At 28.6% G+C, this 19,870-nt stretch overlaps 2 protein-coding genes across 3 annotated transcripts; both read left to right on the top strand.

The window, feature by feature from the left end:
- Positions 1–591: 591 nt before the first annotated feature.
- Positions 592–6,692, top strand: LOC119679263 (tubulin polyglutamylase ttll6). Of its 2 annotated transcripts, XM_038091515.1 has the most exons (5): positions 592–817; positions 955–1,081; positions 3,637–4,203; positions 4,295–4,508; positions 4,571–6,692. In XM_038091515.1, the coding sequence occupies exons 1-5, from the start codon at positions 814–816 to the stop codon at positions 6,323–6,325; spliced, it is 2,667 nt and encodes an 888-aa protein (XP_037947443.1). In that variant the 5' UTR covers positions 592–813; the 3' UTR covers positions 6,326–6,692. The 2 variants fall into 2 exon arrangements, with proteins under 2 accessions (XP_037947443.1, XP_037947444.1); XM_038091516.1 differs by lacking the exon at positions 955–1,081.
- A 7,120-nt stretch (positions 6,693–13,812) lies between these two features.
- Positions 13,813–17,870, top strand: LOC119684562 (endothelin-converting enzyme 1). The gene is made up of 10 exons (XM_038098622.1): positions 13,813–14,509; positions 14,575–14,971; positions 15,040–15,332; positions 15,385–15,552; positions 16,172–16,255; positions 16,316–16,591; positions 16,655–16,911; positions 16,975–17,030; positions 17,100–17,484; positions 17,540–17,870. The coding sequence occupies exons 1-10, from the start codon at positions 14,228–14,230 to the stop codon at positions 17,637–17,639; spliced, it is 2,298 nt and encodes a 765-aa protein (XP_037954550.1). The 5' UTR covers positions 13,813–14,227; the 3' UTR covers positions 17,640–17,870.
- The last annotated feature ends 2,000 nt before the right edge of the window (positions 17,871–19,870 follow it).

The raw sequence follows: 19,870 nt of genomic DNA, 5'->3' as shown, positions 1-19,870 counted from the left end.
GCATCTTTAAAGCAACCTAGTAAGCTCAAAGTTCGCATGAGACAATCCACTAAATCGATAAATTAGAATTATGACTGTAATCTCTTTCTATATTGATAAGAATAGTAATGGGATATTGCATACGAGCACATGCTATACTTTATAAGTATAACAGCCCAAGTACGAAGAAGATATCTTATATCACCAGCTAGGTCTATGTTCTGGTCTTACAACTGTTGGCAAAGAACTTATTAACATTTGTCAATGCAAAAATTCTAAAATAGCTAAACTTCATTAAATAAGAAAAATGTATAAGTGAACCTATAAATGAATTATATAAATATAAATAATTATTAATAGTTATTAAATTATTTATAAAAAATAAATAATGTAAACGGCATCACAAAGAGTCTGAAAATATGTCTAATACGAACTACTTTCTTAAGTTCCTATTATTGTATATGATAAATTCATATTTACACACACATTATACTATATTAAATAGAAATAAAAAAGTAGGCCATAAAAAATTAATTTAAAAAATCACAAGTTATATTTGATTTTTTTGTTAATGAAAATTTTTGTTTATTATTATGTGTTGTTCTAAAAAAATTGATAATCCAAATTCTTATGTCGTCACATTTATTTCAAAAATTTTAAGTCTAGAAGAGATAAATATAAATTAGCATTTTCCATTAACCGCGTTTCGTATATAGAAAGGAGTGACACCCTGCAGTTACTTTTCTATTTTATAGAGAGCAAAAAAATTGTATCCAATAATCCTTTGCAGATTCGTTATGCCAACTTCTGATAACAAAATTATTTCCGCTCACAATGGGTAAGTCTTTTTTTTTTCTCTAAATATAGATAGAATGAAGCGTTTTTTATGGATTTAAGGTTTGTAAATAACTAGTTTTAATATAACTTATCTAAAATCATTGTTTGTTAAAATCGTTTTCTCATTTTTATCTAAAGCACATAGAGATAGATTTCTGAAGAAAGCAAAATTTATCAAGGATGATGAAATTATAAAGTCAAGAAATAAATTCATTCGTTCAAGGATACGAGTTGAGAATTTGAAAAAAGTTTTATTGTCTAAACGGTAAATTATTATTAATCGGAATGTTGAAGATTATAGTAAAATATATTAATTTAGTCAAAAATAATTTTATAAAATTATTAAGACACACTCACCTGTGGCGAAATTAATATATTAATTAATAATTAATAATTTTTTGAAATACTTTCTGTTTCTCTTAATTTTACCACAAACAAATATGGAATGATATGTTTGATTAAAAATATATCGAAAATTCTTATTTGAACCCAGAGCACCTAAGATATTTAAATAAATTTTTTTAGTCATGGAAGATAGATAAGATAGAGTAAATAGATCTAAAACTGTTACGACATTCTCTCAAAAAACTTTCTTATTTTAAATAAAATGTTTTGTAGTTAATAAAAAAAATCAAAAGAAATATTTTTTAATATTTATATAAAAAATAGATATGTCTATTATTATAAGATACACAAATATTTGTTATTAACATATTTCTTTAATATTCTTATATATTTTGTACATCATATATGTGAACAGTATATATTTGTTTTTAAATGAGTACACAAGTTAGTGTGTATAATAACTAAATTTTGTTGTGATGGGTTAGGAAATATTTAATAGGCGTTTTTATTTTTGGTAATTATATATACCAAAACTATCTTTATTAATCTAACTATTACTTGTGTTTCCGACCTTTGGAATTTTTTAATAAGAACCTGATTCTCATTACTAGCTTCACGTTATGATTCTCTTTCTCATTCGAAAACACCTGAGAATGTGATTCTTTTATTGTAAAATATCTTAGAATATCTTCTTTAAGGTCTATTTTACATCAACCAAAGACTTTTACACAGATTCGAAGAAAAGTTAATCTGATTGTGTTATTGTCAAAACAGTATGGTTGATTTATTAAAACTTTCTAGCCCAGTTCTATCAATTTTAATCGTCATCAAACATGTGTATACGATGAAATATTACAACACCTTACCACTTGATCGAATTCATCCTCTTTATCAAGAGAACTCTAAAGTTCTAAATATTTTTAACAAAAGAGATTGAACTCAAACGTTTGATTAGGTGGTAACAGATAATACCACTGCAATATTCCCAAACACACAAAATCACTTTCCTTGTAATTAATGATATTTTCGATATCATTCGTTTTAAATCCGTTTAACATTATCTTATCCGCTGCACTTCTTACTATCCACTGTAAACTTCAACAATATGTTCGATTTTGTTCTGCTTCAACCGGAGTTTTAAATTCAGGTCTAATAATTTTTTTTGCACCCTGTGGTGGTACCTCATTCCGAAATATCGTGCTTTTCTTTACTTTTTAATAATCTTATGGTTAATTTTTATTTCTTAGTGATATAGTAACTACTTACATACCATATTTTTTGAATACTCTACGCGCTTTAAGTGACCTTTCTTGTAATATCTTAAATGCGGCACGAATAATTTATATTCAGTTAATTCAGTTAATTTATATTCAGTTCATAATAAAGTTGTAATGTATGTTGGATTCTTGAAAAAATTCTAAACATCCTTTAACTTTTATAACGAATAAACAAATATTCAGTAATAATCAATTAATTCATCATTCGTCAAACACAAAGACGACTTCCAAATTCAACAAACCATTTCAAGCATTTCAACAAACCCATTTCTATTATACATACATACATACATCCTGTGTTTTTACGTGATTTCCTGCCTTGATGGCTTAACACCACGGTGCTCTTAACACACGTATTATTTTAAGCGTCAATCAACGCCCCATTGGAATAGCCTTCCTTATTCCGCCGGTACCAATGAAGAAATTCATGCAAGTTATAACTTCCACCTTGGTAAGATGCGAGGCCTACCAACTACCTCTGCTGATCTTTGGGTCACAGCACCCGGTTTGAAACGCACACCACGGCGAATGAATGACAAACAAAACATTCTTCCCGCGTGACTTTGGGTATTAACCACAACCACTTCGAGTCCAACGCCAATGGTCAGCACAGCCGAAGCTGTCGGGCCACTGACTCCCGAAGTACCAGATAGTATCATCTCTGGTCAAATGTCGCAAGTTGCCGCCCACAACTCACTACCATTTACACTTCTTGCATAAGTGTCAGATTGGCACTGGGGGATATTAGTCGCCTCTTACGACAGGCCATCCTAACCGCCGGAGTATTCTTTTCCCCTCTCCGCAGGGAACCATTTCAATTATAATAGTATTATATAATTATTGCCTTCTCTATTTAAAAATCTACACATGTACACTTTAGATCAAGGTTGAATTAGATATATTCTCTAATCACAGTCGAAATTTTTTTTAGTAAATTATTTTCAATTCCTTCTATTATTAATGGTTCTTAGTACTATAATAGTAAGTTTGCTATGAATTAAAAATTTTTCCTTAACTATCTCATAATTATTCACTCAAAAAAACGTTTATAGGTCTCATAAAACTCTTTAAACAATATATTTTAATACCGCAGATATAACACATTTGATTTAGGATATAAGATAATAGTATAATGCAAATTTTTTTGTAATCATTTATGTTGCTTTATTCATATTATTGATTTAATTTTCAATTTTAGAAATAGCGAAACTGAGGTAGTTGACAGTGAATGGGTTGCAAGTGGAAAATTAGGAACACGCGATGCTGTTCTCAAGTTTCGTACCAACATCCTCAATTCAGACATTTCCGCTACATCAGAAATTCAAGATTCAAATTCAGACAACAACGCAGCTGATTCCAAGAATCCCGTCAGCGGTTCATCAACCACTCCTCAGTTATTTGATGGTCGAGGTCGAAGCAACAGCATAGTTACAAAATCCGCAAAAGAATCTGCTGAGTCTGAGGATACTGAAGCGGATTTAAATGAGTCGGGAGATTTCCAATGTGATTCAGAGTATTCAAATCATGAAGCTGATGAGGGTAATATCGACTTGCCATATTCGAGAACGATGCCTGCACACGTACTTAAAATAACGTATAAGTTTATGCAAACGGAGACCAGATTAATTAGGAAGATTTTTAATAGACATGGTTTAACTGAAGTACAAAAAGATGAAAATTTTAGTATACTATGGACTGGTGTTCATATAAAGCCAGATATTCTTCGAAATCTGGCACCATACCAAAGAGTTAATCACTTTCCACGGTATGTGGTGGTAATGTTAATTTCATTAAAACTACAAATATGGATTGTGTAGCATAATTCTAAATAATTATATTGTTTTCTACCAATTTAGATCGTATGAGTTGACCAGAAAAGATCGTCTTTACAAAAATATTGTACACCTTCAACATTTGCATGGATTTAGAAGTTTCGATTTCGTGCCTCAGTCTTACATGTTACCGAAGGAGTTAAAGGAGTTGGCATCGGCACATAATAAACAGAAAGGTCCGTGGATTGTTAAACCAGCGGCTTCAAGTAGAGGACGAGGAATTTATATAGTCAATGCAGTAAGTAAATTTTTTTTTGTAACGGTTCAGATTCAAATCGTGATTGTCAATTTATTTTATAGCCTGATCAGATAGATATGGATGAACCGGTAATTGTATCTAGATATATAGTAGATACGTTATGCATTGATGGTCATAAATGTGATATACGTATATACGTGTTAGTAACATCATTCGACCCGCTCGTTATATATATCTACGAAGAAGGGTTAGTTCGTTTAGCAACAGTAAAATATGATCGTAGGGAAGCACATTTATGGAATCCATGCATGCATCTTTGTAATTATAGTATCAACAAATATCATATGGATTATATAAAGCCAAATGATGACACCGAGGAAGATATTGGTCATAAATGGACATTGTCGGCACTATTGAGGCATTTAAGAGTTCAAGGGCACAATGTTCCACAGCTGATGGCTAATATTGAGGATCTTATAATTAAATCGATACTTGCCTGTTCACAAACTGTAATTGCAGCTTGTCGTATGTTTGTGCCAAGCGGTAATAACTGTTTTGAGCTTTATGGATTTGATATTCTTGTGGATAATTCGTTGAAACCGTGGTTGCTTGAAGTGAATCTTTCGCCATCAATGGGTGTTGATAGTGGTCTTGATACTCGTGTTAAAGCTTGTCTTTTAACGGATCTATTGACCTGTGTCGGAATACCTGCATTTAGTACCTCAACACGTGATACCTTTGACAAAAAGTGGACTCGATTCCGAAGTATAAACTTTGGGAAACGTACTAGTTCTGCTGATTCCGGTAACAAACGCCCAAGTGTTAGTGGAAGTCAAAATCTTCATCCGTTGACTACGGAAGAACAACGAATCGTTCGTAATGCTTGCATGCAAAATGCCCGACGTGGTGGATTTGTGCGCATATTTCCAGCAGAAGACACTATGCAACGTTACGGACACTATTTGGATACTACAACTGGAATACCTCTTTCAACTTCTGTTGCACCAGGTCAAAATTTATGCCCTATGGTATTACCACATAACTACAATCAAGTTTTGTTTGATAATTTATATGGGAAAAATGCTGTTAATAAGGGAGCAAAAGAAGGTAATTCAGCAAAGCAGCGATATGCACAGTATGAAAGGGCCTTGGCAAACTCTACTCGTATCGTATTCTGTAAAAAAAATATAGAAAAATCAGAGGAATTATGTAAAAATTTGCGAGCTGAAATTCTCTCTTACATTAACAGCGGTTCTGAGCTAACACAGTTACAAGCACGCCAAACGTTTAGTCGATATTTGGAGGCGGTATTGCATCGTTTAACGAAGGAACCCAGAGATTTTCATGAAAAACTAATACTAAAGTTTCTAAATCGAATTGGTGGTGCCTTTAAAACTCCTGTTTTATTTAAGAATCCAGAAAATGCGAAAGTTGTTAACAAAGCACGTTCAGCAATGGTAGCAAAATTGTTATCTGATTTTCTTGAACAATATATTAGGGATACCGAGGCGTATATAGATTCTTTTGAATACTACAATATGATACCGACAAAATTATACAATGATTTTTTAAATCATGCATTGGAAAGTGATTTAGAACACGTCTTAGCGTTAATTACGTGTTTGACTGGATTAATGCCTTACCTATACAATCGGTATGGGCTCTCAGTACCGCCGACTCCTCCTATTCCCTCTGGTCAGTATGGCTTTCTGAGAGCATTACCTGCAATGGTTGCTCGTGGTACAGGATCAAGGGAGTTTCACAAATGTGAATCATACTTAAGAATTGAGAAAGCAAATGCAAGTGGTAAGTGTGATAAATTGCCTTATATAGCGGCTAATAAGAAAAGGAAATGAAGCAATTTTGAAGGATACGATAGGGTTATGACACTAGAACGGAAATGGAAAGGAATCGATTGAAAATTTTTAAGCATGATTGGAAAGAAAACTTTTTGGGTTTATATTTGAAGAAATTTATGATGAAAAGCTGGTCTGGCTGAAATTATTTTGAAATTTTATGTGTCGAAAATTATAATTATAAATTACGAATATTAACGAAATTCAAGCGAAAAATATATTTTTAGTATTATAAATTTATTTTTTCGCGTCAAAATCTATAATACGTCCACACTCAAAATAAGGCGTCTGAAGAACTGCCAGTGAAAACAAATTTCTTTATTTTTGATGCAATTGAAATGATTAAATAAAAGTAATATATATTGTACTATGAATATTTTTATTTTCTGAATGTATGATTTTTTAATTTTTAATTATTTGTATAAGTAAATTGAATGACAACAGTACTTATGTTATTATAAGTTTAGAGTAGAATTGAATTTACTTAGATATTATTATTTATTGTCTTTACTCTCGTATATGTTAAACTTTATAAGCATTGTGTGTAGAAGAAAAAAAATTATATACTTTTCCTTGTGCTATTAATAATATTGTAATACCTCATCAAATAATTTATAGGTTGTATAGGGAGTAATTGAATAACAGGAATATCTTTGCATAATTAATTAATATACATAAAATTTAATTGTATAAACAATCTGTTTAATATATACAATACTCCATTTGAACTGTGATAAAAATTTGATGATGTATGAAGGAAGTAACAACATATAGCATGTAGCACACAAATAAATATTTATAAAAATTTATTTTTAAGTTTACAAAAGAAATGTGAAAAATATTAGAATTATTATTTTTAATTATATTATGAATTGTATTTATTTTTTATAAAGCATTTTATTTCACTTTAAACTAAAACCAAAGTATATGCATTCCTTTTAGTGTTTTTGTTTTTATTAAAAATGTGGGTATTCACTTATAAGTATTTTGAATTTTTGTATAAATGTGATAATTAAATGTATTTTCATTATAAGTTAACTAAATTTACTTCTCGATGTTTGTAAAATTCTTAACTAAAGCCAAAGAAAATATTACGTATATTGCTTACTGCCTTAAACTGTTTCTTCGATTTTTTTAAATTAAATTAAATATTGTCATATATAAAGAAATGTTGTAAGTTTAAATAAAACTGCCCAAGAGAATGCCCACTTAAGTGAATTTATGTGAATTATTTGTTTCATTAAAAAAGTCTGTGAAGATATTTAAGTCTCTTCTAGTCAAATATTTTAAACTAAATGAATTAATTTTCTGTCATGTACGTAAGAAAAAAAAACAAAGTTTATATAAATGCATTAAAAGCGTATCTGTCATATTTTATAAACTTTTTAGCACAAATAGAAATAAATATTAAGCTAGCGGTTTTAACTACTGATTTATAAAAGAGACTACTATATAACAAGTAAATTATATATAAGTGAGATTATTTATAATATATTGTAATGAGAATTTATATATCTGTCAATCAAATGTCAAAAACAGACATTGCTTGATGTTCGTACCTAAAATAATTTTTAACTATAAAAAAAAGCTCTCTAAATTTTATTATCGAAAATATTTTTTATCATAAAAAAGAATTCAATTAATAAGAAGTCAAAAATGTGCACTTATTGTGAAACTATTGTATATTAAAAATAAAAATAATAAGAAAATTTCGAAAATTTAGAATACAGTGAAAACTCTGCTAATGGACACTACTAGCAAAAACATAGAAATATAAAGACATGTAATTTGCCGCTGTTAAAAAAATTATGATTTCCTAAAATCCAGAATCCGATTAATCGGATAGTAAACGAAAGTCTCCGGAGTTGAAAAAAATATCGGAGAGTCTGAATAATCTAGAGTCTGCGAATATCTGGATTTGCGATTATTATTCGAAGTGAAATTATTCGGTAACTTCGGAAGCAAAACTGAAGAGAGAGCACAAAATGCAAATGAACGTGCATTACACAAATAAAATTTAAAAAAAAATTTGTTTGTACGACTTTGTGTGTTTAGTATTTTACACAGAAAATAATATGTGTGTAATGTTTATTTTATTTTATTTTATTTTATTTTTTTTATTTTTTTTATTTAATTTTATTTAATTTAATTTTATTTTATTTTATTTTATTTTATTTTATTTTATTTTATTTCTTTTTACTTTATTCTATTTTGTTTTATTTATTTTATTTTATTTTATTTTATTTTATTTTATTTTATTTATTTTATTTATTTTATTACACATCACAACTTATATTAATATTTATTACTTATATTAAAGAAATTATATTGATGAAAATTTGAAATATTAGGAAAACAACGAGTGTCCACTTAAGAGAGTCTTCGCTGTATTAAAATATGAATTATGAAATACGTATATGTATATATATATGTATAAATATATATAAATTATTCGATTTTGTAAACATATATACATATATAGAAATATAAATGATGATAAATTATTTGATTGTATTGAATATTGAATTATTTGATTTTTGTAAACATAAATTAAAGTTTCTTAAGATTTTTTAAACTTTTCTAATTATTTATATATATAGTATTTAAATATTTAAGAATCATAAAATCTGATTGGGAATGCGTTAGTGAACCAATGAAGACAGGGCTATCTTAAGAAACTTTTACTAAAAAAGAATAATTTGAAACTTTTTGTTAAGACCTTCAGAAAGCAAATTTGTTCATTTTGCCAAAAGGATAGGATGACCCTAAATCATAGGTTGACAGAAATAAACCTAGATAAAAAAAATTTTAAATAATTTCCTTCAAATATTTTAAACAATAAAATAATGCTAAAACCCTTCATGGTTTTGCTGTGCAAACACAAATTTTTTGCTTACATAAAACAAATTAATTCGTAAGAATCCAAAGATTGAAATGTCGACCTCTGCCCAAAAAAGAATGTAATAGGGCCGATGCACACCAGCGACAAAAAACGCCTGCTACCGCCACTTTACTTCTTGAGCGGTTGTGTGATACAAGGATATCGTCGAGCAATGTACAACAACCAGCGGCGACGAATAAATTTTTCACCGCTCAAACGGAGAAGTGACGGTGCCCAGCGTCTTTTGCTCCTAGTGTCAGACGGGCGTTAAAGTAATAGATCATTTTAGAACCCAATTCAGTGCGCTTTGCAAAAGTATTATTATAATGAGGCTGTCCAATGTCAGTGTCGAGTCATAAAAACTTAAAATTAAAATAAAAGTAATAATATAATTAGAATCATATATACCATGTATAAATCTTAATGTTGTTACTTTTATTTTTTATACTTTTATAAGATTACTTAAAGAAAATAAATTATATATGAAATTATATATAATATATGTACTTTAAAATAAAAAAAAAACGTAACTAATTGACTATTTTTCAACATAATTACAATTTTTTTATTACTATTATTAGAATTGATAGTATTTTTAGTAAATATAGTAATTTTGTTGTTATATCTAATTAACTTTATTAATTCCTTATTTACTTTTGCAGAAAGAGAATATACAGAGAATATATATATTTGTGATTTAATAGTTGATAATAGGTATCCATCCGCTTAATAAAAGAAAATTTATATAAATTCAATTCAATACATTGGAAATTTTTTGAAACTTTAGTATATTGTGAAATATAGACAAAATTGATAATATTAAAAACTAGAAAAAATTAAAAAAAATATTTTTTTAAATGATAAGGCTTTCATTCAATATAGCAGCGAAAATGAACAAAAATATATATTTTTAAAACTACAGATCGAAAATTTAAGCTTTTCAGATAAGTAAAAAATTAAATTTTGTATTATAAATAAAATTAAATGTTACGTCCACAAAATTAAAAAAAATAGTATTCTAAATATTTTAATTTATTTGTAAAAATAAATGCAAAATTTTGGTAAATTGAAAATTATAATAAAAATTATTTTACTTTTTTTTTTTAAAATATAAACGCTTTAAATCAATAAACGTCGCAAATCAATCACTTAAAAAATATTTAAAATAATAATTTTTATTTAAAAAAATATACAATTATTTATTAAGCACTGCAACTTAGATATTAATAATTACAAATTGTTGATTTGAAATAGATAATACAATTATAATACAATTTAAATAAAAATAGTCGAACTTAATTAAAAACTAGAAAAACTTGGTGCAACGCAATTATTTTAAAACGAAACAAAACTTTATTTATTAATAAATATATTTATATTTCAATGCAATGTTCAATTAAACGAAATACTTTTTAGAAAATCAGCTTAAAATTTATAAATTAGCTTGAATATTTTAAATAAATTTTATTGCTAATAAAAATGAAATAAAAAATACTTTATATACCGTGTTAACATGATTTTTAAAAGAGTATATGGTAAGAAAAATATAATGGATCGGATGATAATGAAGATATTAAAAACGGTGTATGAGGGCCTACTGGAATAAGTGAATAGATAATAAAATGTATAAAATGAAATGAATAATATTTCGTAAAAGAATCTGATCAATTTAGTCACATATTTTAAATAATCAGCGTTATTATCTATTATCTCAGAATAAAGATGAGAAAGGATTGCAATCTGGCTAAAGACGAGTGGATTATGTTTTTAATAACCAAGAATAAAAATTAAAAGATTGCATTATGCCTAGAGACGAGAGAGAAAAATAGAAGAATGTGGTTCCAATAATATTGAAATATACTAACGTGGTTCAATATATTAAAATTGATATAATATAGAACATAAGTCTTTACATTGAAAATATATTTTATTTTCATTTCCACAAACTATTGGGAATTGTTTTACATTGAAGATAATATCACAAGACGTAAATATTAAAGTATTTTATTTAATTGTAATGAAAGTGCCTTAGTCTAAATCTATGTTGCCTTTAGTTGAGTGTCCCATGAGGACCGATGTTATTTTAGAAACTTATATTTTGCTTTGATTAATCAGGCCCAAAGTACTAGCAAGAGGTCTTATATATAGATTCTGTGGTTTTTTTGGTTCTAGATTGGGAGTATGTTGGTTTTAAGTTCGTCTATATGGTAAGATTTGACGATATCGTATTAATATGTATAGAGTGATCTTGCATTAACGGTTGTCTGTGACTGGTAGGAATAAGATGTTATCAACTGCAGTTTATTTTATAAATTTTATATAAATCCATTTTAACCGTTACAAGTTTCATCTTAGTTAATTTAGTATTAAAAACGTGATATCAAATATTCTTGAATTAATTATTTACTTATTAACTTTATTCTAGAAGGTGATATTTATGTTTAATTTCGGAATATATTGATTAATTTTTGAATTTATAAGTACAAAAAATAATAAAATATAAAAAATATATACCCAAATATAATAATAAATAATAATTAACAAATATAATAATATAAACCGCTAAACAAAAATGGTATACCTAATTCCTGATATTCCGATCTTAAGATTTACAGAAATTAATTTCTGTTAATATAGCTGGATTGCATAAACCAAACAACTTTAGATCAGCGCACTCATCACAGAAATTTTATAAATGTACTTACGACGCATATAAGTCTTAGAAGTATTGCTTGAGCACAATGGTATGTGTCAAATTACTTCATTCATTGGGAGCTAAGCAACTTTTTGTGGAGAACGATATTCATATAAGCCGTGAAAATTATGTAAAATATGTATATAAAATGGGTATCTATATGATTTTTTGTGATAGAACTTGTGGGTAATATCTGTTCTTAAAGGAGATTAAAGTGGTTTCTGCTTTAAACCTATCAGTTAGAATTAAATTTAAATAAAAATAAAGTGTTTGTTAATCATGTTCATATTAGAAGTACCATATAAAAATGTTTGTTTTAGTAGTCGCCGAGCTTTCTACTTGTATTCTGTCCAAGTAACGCCTAGACAATGTTTTGATACCATACACCCGATTAGGAAAATGTAAGTTTTCACACGAATCAGCGTCTTTGATAAAGGAGTTATGTTTCCTTTTATGCTCACTTAGTCTCATAGTGACATGTCTTGATCTTGCGAGACTTGTTTATTTTTAAAGAAAGTATTCAGTTTTTTTTCTTCCTCTTGAAAAGAATACTTTATTTTTCGGGATTTGGCACTTAGATATTGGTTCTATCTAGTACTGTCTTCTTCCTGCTAAATTTAAGCTTGTCAATTTTGGTTTGTATATAGTAGTTTTCAATTTTTATTCGGATTCTCTTAGAAAATGATTATGGGGATGTATTTGAGCACTTTTTAATGAGCTAAATATTTGTTCTTTTACTGCTGAGATGTTTATCTAGCTAGTTCGTTAGCGATTTTTTTTTGATTATTCTTGGTGCCTTGAAACCCAAATTAATGAAATTGTCCACTGGTTACTCGGTAATTTCTGTGGCGTTGTTGTCCTAGTACTATTTTAATATTACTTATTTTGGTTAGTTTCTCTCATTGTGTCTATCCATAGTGAGAGTAATAGATAAAAACAGTAATAGGTAATAATTGCAATAGAATATAGAATAGAAATATTAATAGAAAATTGCAAAGTTTTATAATTAATTGTAATTGTATAATATATAAATGTAATGGATACTATTTATTCTATTAATTGTTGTTATACCACCTGTACTCGACGAAAAGTATTTTACCCCAATAACTTAATAGTTGTAATTAATAGCAGTAAAACTAACTAAATCAAGAAGCTAATTTCCTTGTTAAGTTATTAGTATTGTTTAATAAAAATGCTAAAAATGGAATTTGATTGGGCATTCTACCCAACGACCAAATAAATACATTTCAAGCATTGACGTAGAACCCTTAAGGCAGTAGACGCCCTGGTGCACCAGTTTTAACTTGAGGACAATTGAATGGTCATTTGTAAGAGAGATGACAGTAGCGCATTACACATAGAACGATATATGCAGAGAAGTACCTAAAAGAGTACGGTTTAAGAGAACCGTTGAGATCGTTGAGGGAAAGTGGACATTAAGAACACTACTGTTTAATATTAGAGAATGAAAAACTAAATGAAATGAAAAATGATAAAATTAGATTGAAAATATGACAAAATATACACAAAACAGTAAACGATTACAGTAACGATAAGCCTGCTAATTTGCATATTTCTTGAACTTTTTACACTTGATTGTGAACATCCCTAGCGTATTCTTCGGTGATATAAGTTATTTATTGTTATAAATGGCAATGTTTCAGTTATAGAGAAATACCATTAAAGTATTTACTTTGTAAATATATTTTTCCGAAAATAGAATTTAGGCAATGTGTTTATAACAAAAATGTAAACATTAAAGATTTTGTTTATTTGAATTTTACTCAACTCGTCGAAATCATGGAGCTTTAGAGCTTTTTGGAGGCACCTTTTCTCACCACACTTGAAATGATTTCAACGATTGGAGTAATTTTTTTCAGTCTTTAAAAATGTCAAAACTGAGTGGAAAGCATCGGTGGAAGGATTTTGAGATATAAAATTTTAAATAATTAGGTAAATTATTTAGTTGAGGGATAATAATGTGTGATAATAAACTATTAAATATCGAATAAAACTGTGCGGAAATGTACTTTCAATTATTTTGTTAACACAATCTGCCATATGTTTTGGCGTCGGTATTGATTTTGTCAGTAGTTTCATACGTGGTTGATTGAAGGGAAAGATTTGAAAGATATCGCAATCCTACACATCTGTTTATGTAATAAATTCAAATCAAAAATAAATAAATATGAAGAGAATGAAATAAGTCGAACATTTTGCAGAGAGAAACGATTTCCACGGATTTCTTTATAAATTGAATTTTCGCAAGAGTTATATTCTCAGCCAAACTTCCTCAAATCCATAACAATAGACTGATAAGAGTGCGATGACTGCTGACTCAGGTATGCGAAATATTTTTGGTAGTAATAGTACAGTTGGGGGTGGAGGAGGTGGTGGTGTGTTTGGTGGCCCCAACAATGGACGTACAATAGCAGGCAGCGGTGGTACTATAACATCGGCAAACCCTTCTGGTGGTTGTAGTTCTGCACTTTTACAAAAACAAATGTCTTTCAAGACTTCCGTTGGTGCAAATCAGTTATCAAAAGCCGACGAAATAGAAGTTATCGAAAGTGCAAATATGGATGGCGGTTCAAATAGATATAACAAGGTAATATATTTATTCATTTAATTTATATTACAATATTAATTGAAATAATTTTAATTGTTTGATAGAATACTGCCCTCGGTTGGATCTGTTGTGCTCCTTGCATATGGTTACGTACATCAGCAACAGTTCATAAAATAGCAATTACAACGGCAACTTTGCTTGTTACTTCATTATTGGTGGCGTCTCCTATTTTATTTTTGATAAGCACGGCACCATCACAACTGCCACGGGATTGTTATACCGATGATGATGATTGCATGCCGACAACCGCTCCGCCGCCTGAATGTGTCGATGCAGTATGTCGTATTGCTGCTTCTAGTATACAAGCCAAACTTAATTGGCATCTGGATCCATGTACAGAATTTAAAAATTTTAGTTGTTCTGCTACTGTTCATGGATCAGGTTTGATAAGTTTACGTGCAATGCGTAGTGCACAGGAGGCGGTAGATATGCAAATGCAACGTAAGATTTTGCAAAATATTTTTTAATTGTATATTTCCAATAAAGTATTTTCTTCTTTTATATTTTAGAACTATTGCAGCACAATACTACTTCTGGTCCATTTAGAAAACTAGGCCGTTTGTTTGGTAGCTGTTTACGACAAACAACGAACTCATCGACAATTCAGTTAGTGCTGGAACAATTGGGTGGATACTTACCAATTGGAGCTTTAGGCCCTTCCTCAATATCGAATTTAATTTCAAAAATTTATGAATTGGGTCCGACACCACTTGTTGATATTTACTATGATCTGAGTTATGGTAGGCGCCCACACGTATTACTTATAATAAGTGGTCCCAGCACATCTGCGCCAATTTTAGAAGTAAGAATTTGAAATGCAATTATAGAAGTAAAATAAAAATGATAAATTTCAGAATAAAATTCGTTGGATGGGTCCTAAAGCACCACCATATTCAATGAAGCAAGGAGAACCAAAATTACTGAATAGTTTATTAGAAAGCTTTCTACCCAGTGGCTTGACGTATGACCAAAAGGCCTCAGAAAATGAAGCTATTTCAACTTTTATTAGAGCACTAAATAAGGTATGTAAAAAATAAATAGTGTTGGCTTGATTAAAGTAGTTGTTCACCCTGATTAAGTGGTAAAATAGTATTACAATTAGTAAAAGAGTAAACAATTAACAATTAGTAAAATTGTTTGCCTTATTAAGGACACAAGCTTGTTGAACAATCCGAAGGTTCTACATATATATATATTAATAAATATTAGGATTATACCCGTAATATAATAACGATCCTGATAATTAGGTAACATGGTAACACAGTAAACTTCGCACAACAAAAAATAAGTATTTTAAATGTGTATTGTTGTTGCCTCTTATTATGTTACTCAGCCACCGGGTTCGATATGTAATAATCTATATTATATATCTACATATATTTATACAATATGATAAAAAGTATATGTACAGAAACGCATTTAAGGAGAGAGGGTGTGTTTGAAAATTTACATAAAATATTTAATTGAATAAAATCCATTGTATCTGGTTTAAAAAATTTTAGAGAGACCGGGTGTGCACGTAGAAACTCTCCTCATGTACATTAATTTTACTATATTAAACAGAAATTCATTGTATATTAAAGGATAAGAAAATTATTTTAATATTAAGAAAATAACATATTTATTTTTTATATTATTTAGATATGTGTTGAACATTCTCGGAGAGGATTTTGGAATAGTTCTGTTTTTTATAATATATCAGCTGTCCAAGAACAATATCCAATAGTAAGAGAGCTTATATATTATTTTAAATATACCTGATGTATAATAAATTCAATTTAATAGCTGAACTGGAGTACACTGATACCGAGTAACTGGAGTGGACCAATTGTTGTTAGAAGTTCAGATTATTTGAAGGCTGTCGAGCAGCTGCTAACGAAATATCCAACTCGTGTAGCACACAATTCTCTTTTACTTCTATTTGCTTTAGGAATATTGCCACAGGACAAACCAAATCCAACAGTTTGTACACGTTCAACCATGTGGGCATTGCCTGATATCACTTCGGCATTATATGTAGCACAGCATTCGTCCGATGACTTAAATGATGTGATAAGAAGAGTGAGTACAAAGATTCACTATGTTAAAATTATAATAACTACAATCAATTATTTTATTTTTAAGACAGAAGTTGTATTTAAGTCACTCAAAGCGCATTTAAAACGTGCCCCTTCTTTGAAAGGAGCTGCCTTGGTTAAATTATCGGCTTTGAAGATTCAATCGCAACCTTGGAATGGATTTACGAATTTCACAGCAATGATTAGGCAATTAGAATCTATTGAAATAACAACAGATAATTGGTTTGAAAATGTTCTGAAAATATACAAACGAAATAGAATTGTACCAGAATCCATAAATGTTGAGATGGATTCCCACGATGCGTGAGTATACATATAATACATAAATCAGTCTGACACTTATTGCAATTCCTCTTTATTATTTAGTTGGGCTTATCCTATTGTTGCTAAAATATTTTATGATACTCTAAGTCACTCCATAGGTAAGACAATCATTTAAGGTATAATTTATAGTTTTTATAATTCTAAGTTTGGTTTAACATATTTTTCAGTTGTTCCTTTATCAGTAATATTGGTGCCGTATTTTGATGATAGACTACCACCATATTTGCAATATGCTTCCGTAGGTGTAGCAATTGCTAAAGAGATTTTAAGATCTATCACAAAAACTTTTGAAGATAAAGCCATGAGATGCGTACCAAAGTCCGTTAATATCTTTTCGAACTATAGCCGGATGGATATACTTATTCAGTCAGGTGGCATGCAAATTTCGTATCATTCGATGCTCTCACTCACTGGACCTATAAAGGGAATGGCACGTTTACCGGGACTGAATTTAACTCCAACACAAATATTCTTCTTAGTATCAGCACAGGAGTTGTGTGCAGAGTCGGACTATACGGGCATCGACACGGACGCTAGTGAGTTTGAAGATATGTAAGTAAAAATTTATATAAGTTAATGCTTAATTCTTATATTATTTAAACTTTAGTTTGGGCTGGCTTGTGGCACAAGGTGGTAGCGCTACTGAGGTATTCAAATGTCCATCGGGTTCGATGATAAATGCTCAAAAAACTTGCAATGTGTTATAAATTTCGTTATGAAAATAATTGAATTTAGTGTTATTTTCTTTCCGGATTTGGATTAGGTATTGTTATATATAAAAGTACGGTCACTTTTTTTTATCTATTTTATATTGAATGCTTAAAAAGACGGAAGATAATAATATCGAAATATCTACTCTATCCACACATCTGAGATAAAAATGTGGTTAAGTACTTTTAATACTATTGCTATAGTTTTGAAAATATGTTTTTAAAGGATATAATAATACTCATTTCTATTTGTTTAAAAATTTATGAGGGAAAAAATTTAATTAATCTAATGCAATAATTTTTAATTTTTTATAATATGAAAGTCAGTTCTAACTTGATATTAATTTTTTTGCGCGAATGTGATGCGACTTATTACGTTAAGAAACTAGTAGGGTTCGAACAGTGATGACGAAGTAACAACAAAAGTTTGACTAATTTATTGAAACTTGGCTGATCATACATACATACTCGAAAAAGCGTTCTATGAACAGCCAAATTTCAATAAATTAATCACACTTTTGTTGTTGCTTCTTTATTATTGTTCGAACCCTTTTAGCTCTTACTTGTTTAACCGTTTTTAGATATATTTGCCTAAATATAATTTATTCAAATAATTTGATATTTGTATTTGTATCAAGTAGTTTGAATAGTTCGGATTATTGGAATATTCGTATTGTTTGCATCAAATAGTTTAAATATTGAAAACTTCGAATATTACTTTTTATAGGTATGATCTGTGCTTCTATTACTTTCCTTGTTGACTATTGTAAACTATTTAATTAATTGTATTGAAGTATTTCAAGCAATTACCATTCATATTTTAAAACAACGGTGTAATTATTTGTTTTATAGAATATCTTTTATAGAATAAATCTGTTCAGTTAAAATATTTTTAATTATTTTAAAATTATTTTGTAAAAATATTTAATAAGAATGCCTTTAATAACATATTTGATAAGTTGTAGTAAAATTTTTAATCAATTATAATTAAAATACAGTTTTTAAATATATATAGAAAATTAGAACTGATATTGTTATATTAGAATATGTATATGAAGTTAATCTAGTAAATAAGTAGTTGAACTTTAGAAAATTGATGAAGTTATATAGTAAATAGCAGAAATTGAAAAAATGTATTTTTGTGAAAATAACAAAATGTTATTAATTGTTTAAACAATAAGCAAAAAAAAAATTATATAAAAAAATCTTTTGGTAACGATAAAAAAAAAATAGAAATGTTACACTTTGTTAAATTTATAAATGAACAGATTATATTATTAAGTTTTTGTAGTTCTCGAAAGCAATTCATTGAAAATCTACCTGTATACTAGAAAAAGTTAGTCAATTACACAAATCCACAAGGAACTAACAAGAAAATTTCATGCTTGGTTATCAATCCCTTGATGTGAAACCCTGTACCACAGTGTCTTGTATTAGAACTGTTTTTTTCTATTATAAAAGATTAAAATAAAAATATTTTTAAACTGAATTAAATTTAATTACTTAATATCAAAGCACTGGTAAGTTCTTCTTCTGCAGAAATAAAATGTGATGTGTTTCGATTTTGCATAATTATCATCTAAAAGGTTGCTAAGAGACAGAATTTTGGATCCCAAAAACTGCTCAATTTTTGGATATATTATCAAATATTTGATATATCGAATTTTAATTTGGAAATCGGATCGGATCAAATCGCACCATTTTTAGTGCACTTAACTTTTGAACCGTAGTGAAATTTCATAAACGATAACAAAGTCATGGTTGATAAGAAGAAGGGATTATGTACGATACCATATGTTTGGTGGGACCAATAAAGTTTATTGAATAAACAATTGATTATAATCTCTACTGTTGGTAATACAATAAATATATTTAAACCGTGAAATTGCGTTTCAACGACAAAAACCTTGGGTCATATTTATTTTTTACAATTCGAGTAAAAATTAATAGTCCTTAGCCGGAGAGTTTTAATTCATCTACAGTGGTTGCTACACTACACTAGGTCTTGCTATATTAGGTTACTATCAACTATTTGTTGTGATTTTTTCTCAAGCTCTGATTGCTGTAAAATTAATTTCTAAAGAATAGTCTGAAAAATATCTGCATCGGGTTTTTAAAAATGAAACTTTAAATAATGATGTAGTCATTCTAGACGAAAATGAATAGATAATGGCCGAAAAACTTAGCAAAATGTGGCTAATTCATATATTGTATTTTTTTATAATATC

The sequence above is a fragment of the Teleopsis dalmanni genome, chromosome 2 (genome assembly GCF_002237135.1).
Source record: "Teleopsis dalmanni isolate 2A chromosome 2, ASM223713v2, whole genome shotgun sequence".
NCBI lineage: Eukaryota > Metazoa > Arthropoda > Insecta > Diptera > Diopsidae > Teleopsis > Teleopsis dalmanni.
The sequence above is the reverse complement of the archived record's forward strand: the minus strand, read 5'-3'. Positions and strand labels throughout refer to the sequence as shown.

Coding starts and splice junctions, on each gene's coding strand:
- LOC119679263 (XM_038091515.1), top strand. Junction 1,082..3,636: donor AAAGTTTTATTGTCTAAACG/GTAAATTATTAT, acceptor TTTCAATTTTAG/AAATAGCGAAACTGAGGTAG. Junction 4,509..4,570: donor GAATTTATATAGTCAATGCA/GTAAGTAAATTT, acceptor TTTATTTTATAG/CCTGATCAGATAGATATGGA.
- LOC119684562 (XM_038098622.1), top strand. CDS start 14,228: ATGACTGCTGACTCAGGTATGCGAAATATTTTTGGTAGTAATAGTACA. Junction 15,333..15,384: donor CATCTGCGCCAATTTTAGAA/GTAAGAATTTGA, acceptor GATAAATTTCAG/AATAAAATTCGTTGGATGGG. Junction 16,912..16,974: donor GAGATGGATTCCCACGATGC/GTGAGTATACAT, acceptor TTTATTATTTAG/TTGGGCTTATCCTATTGTTG.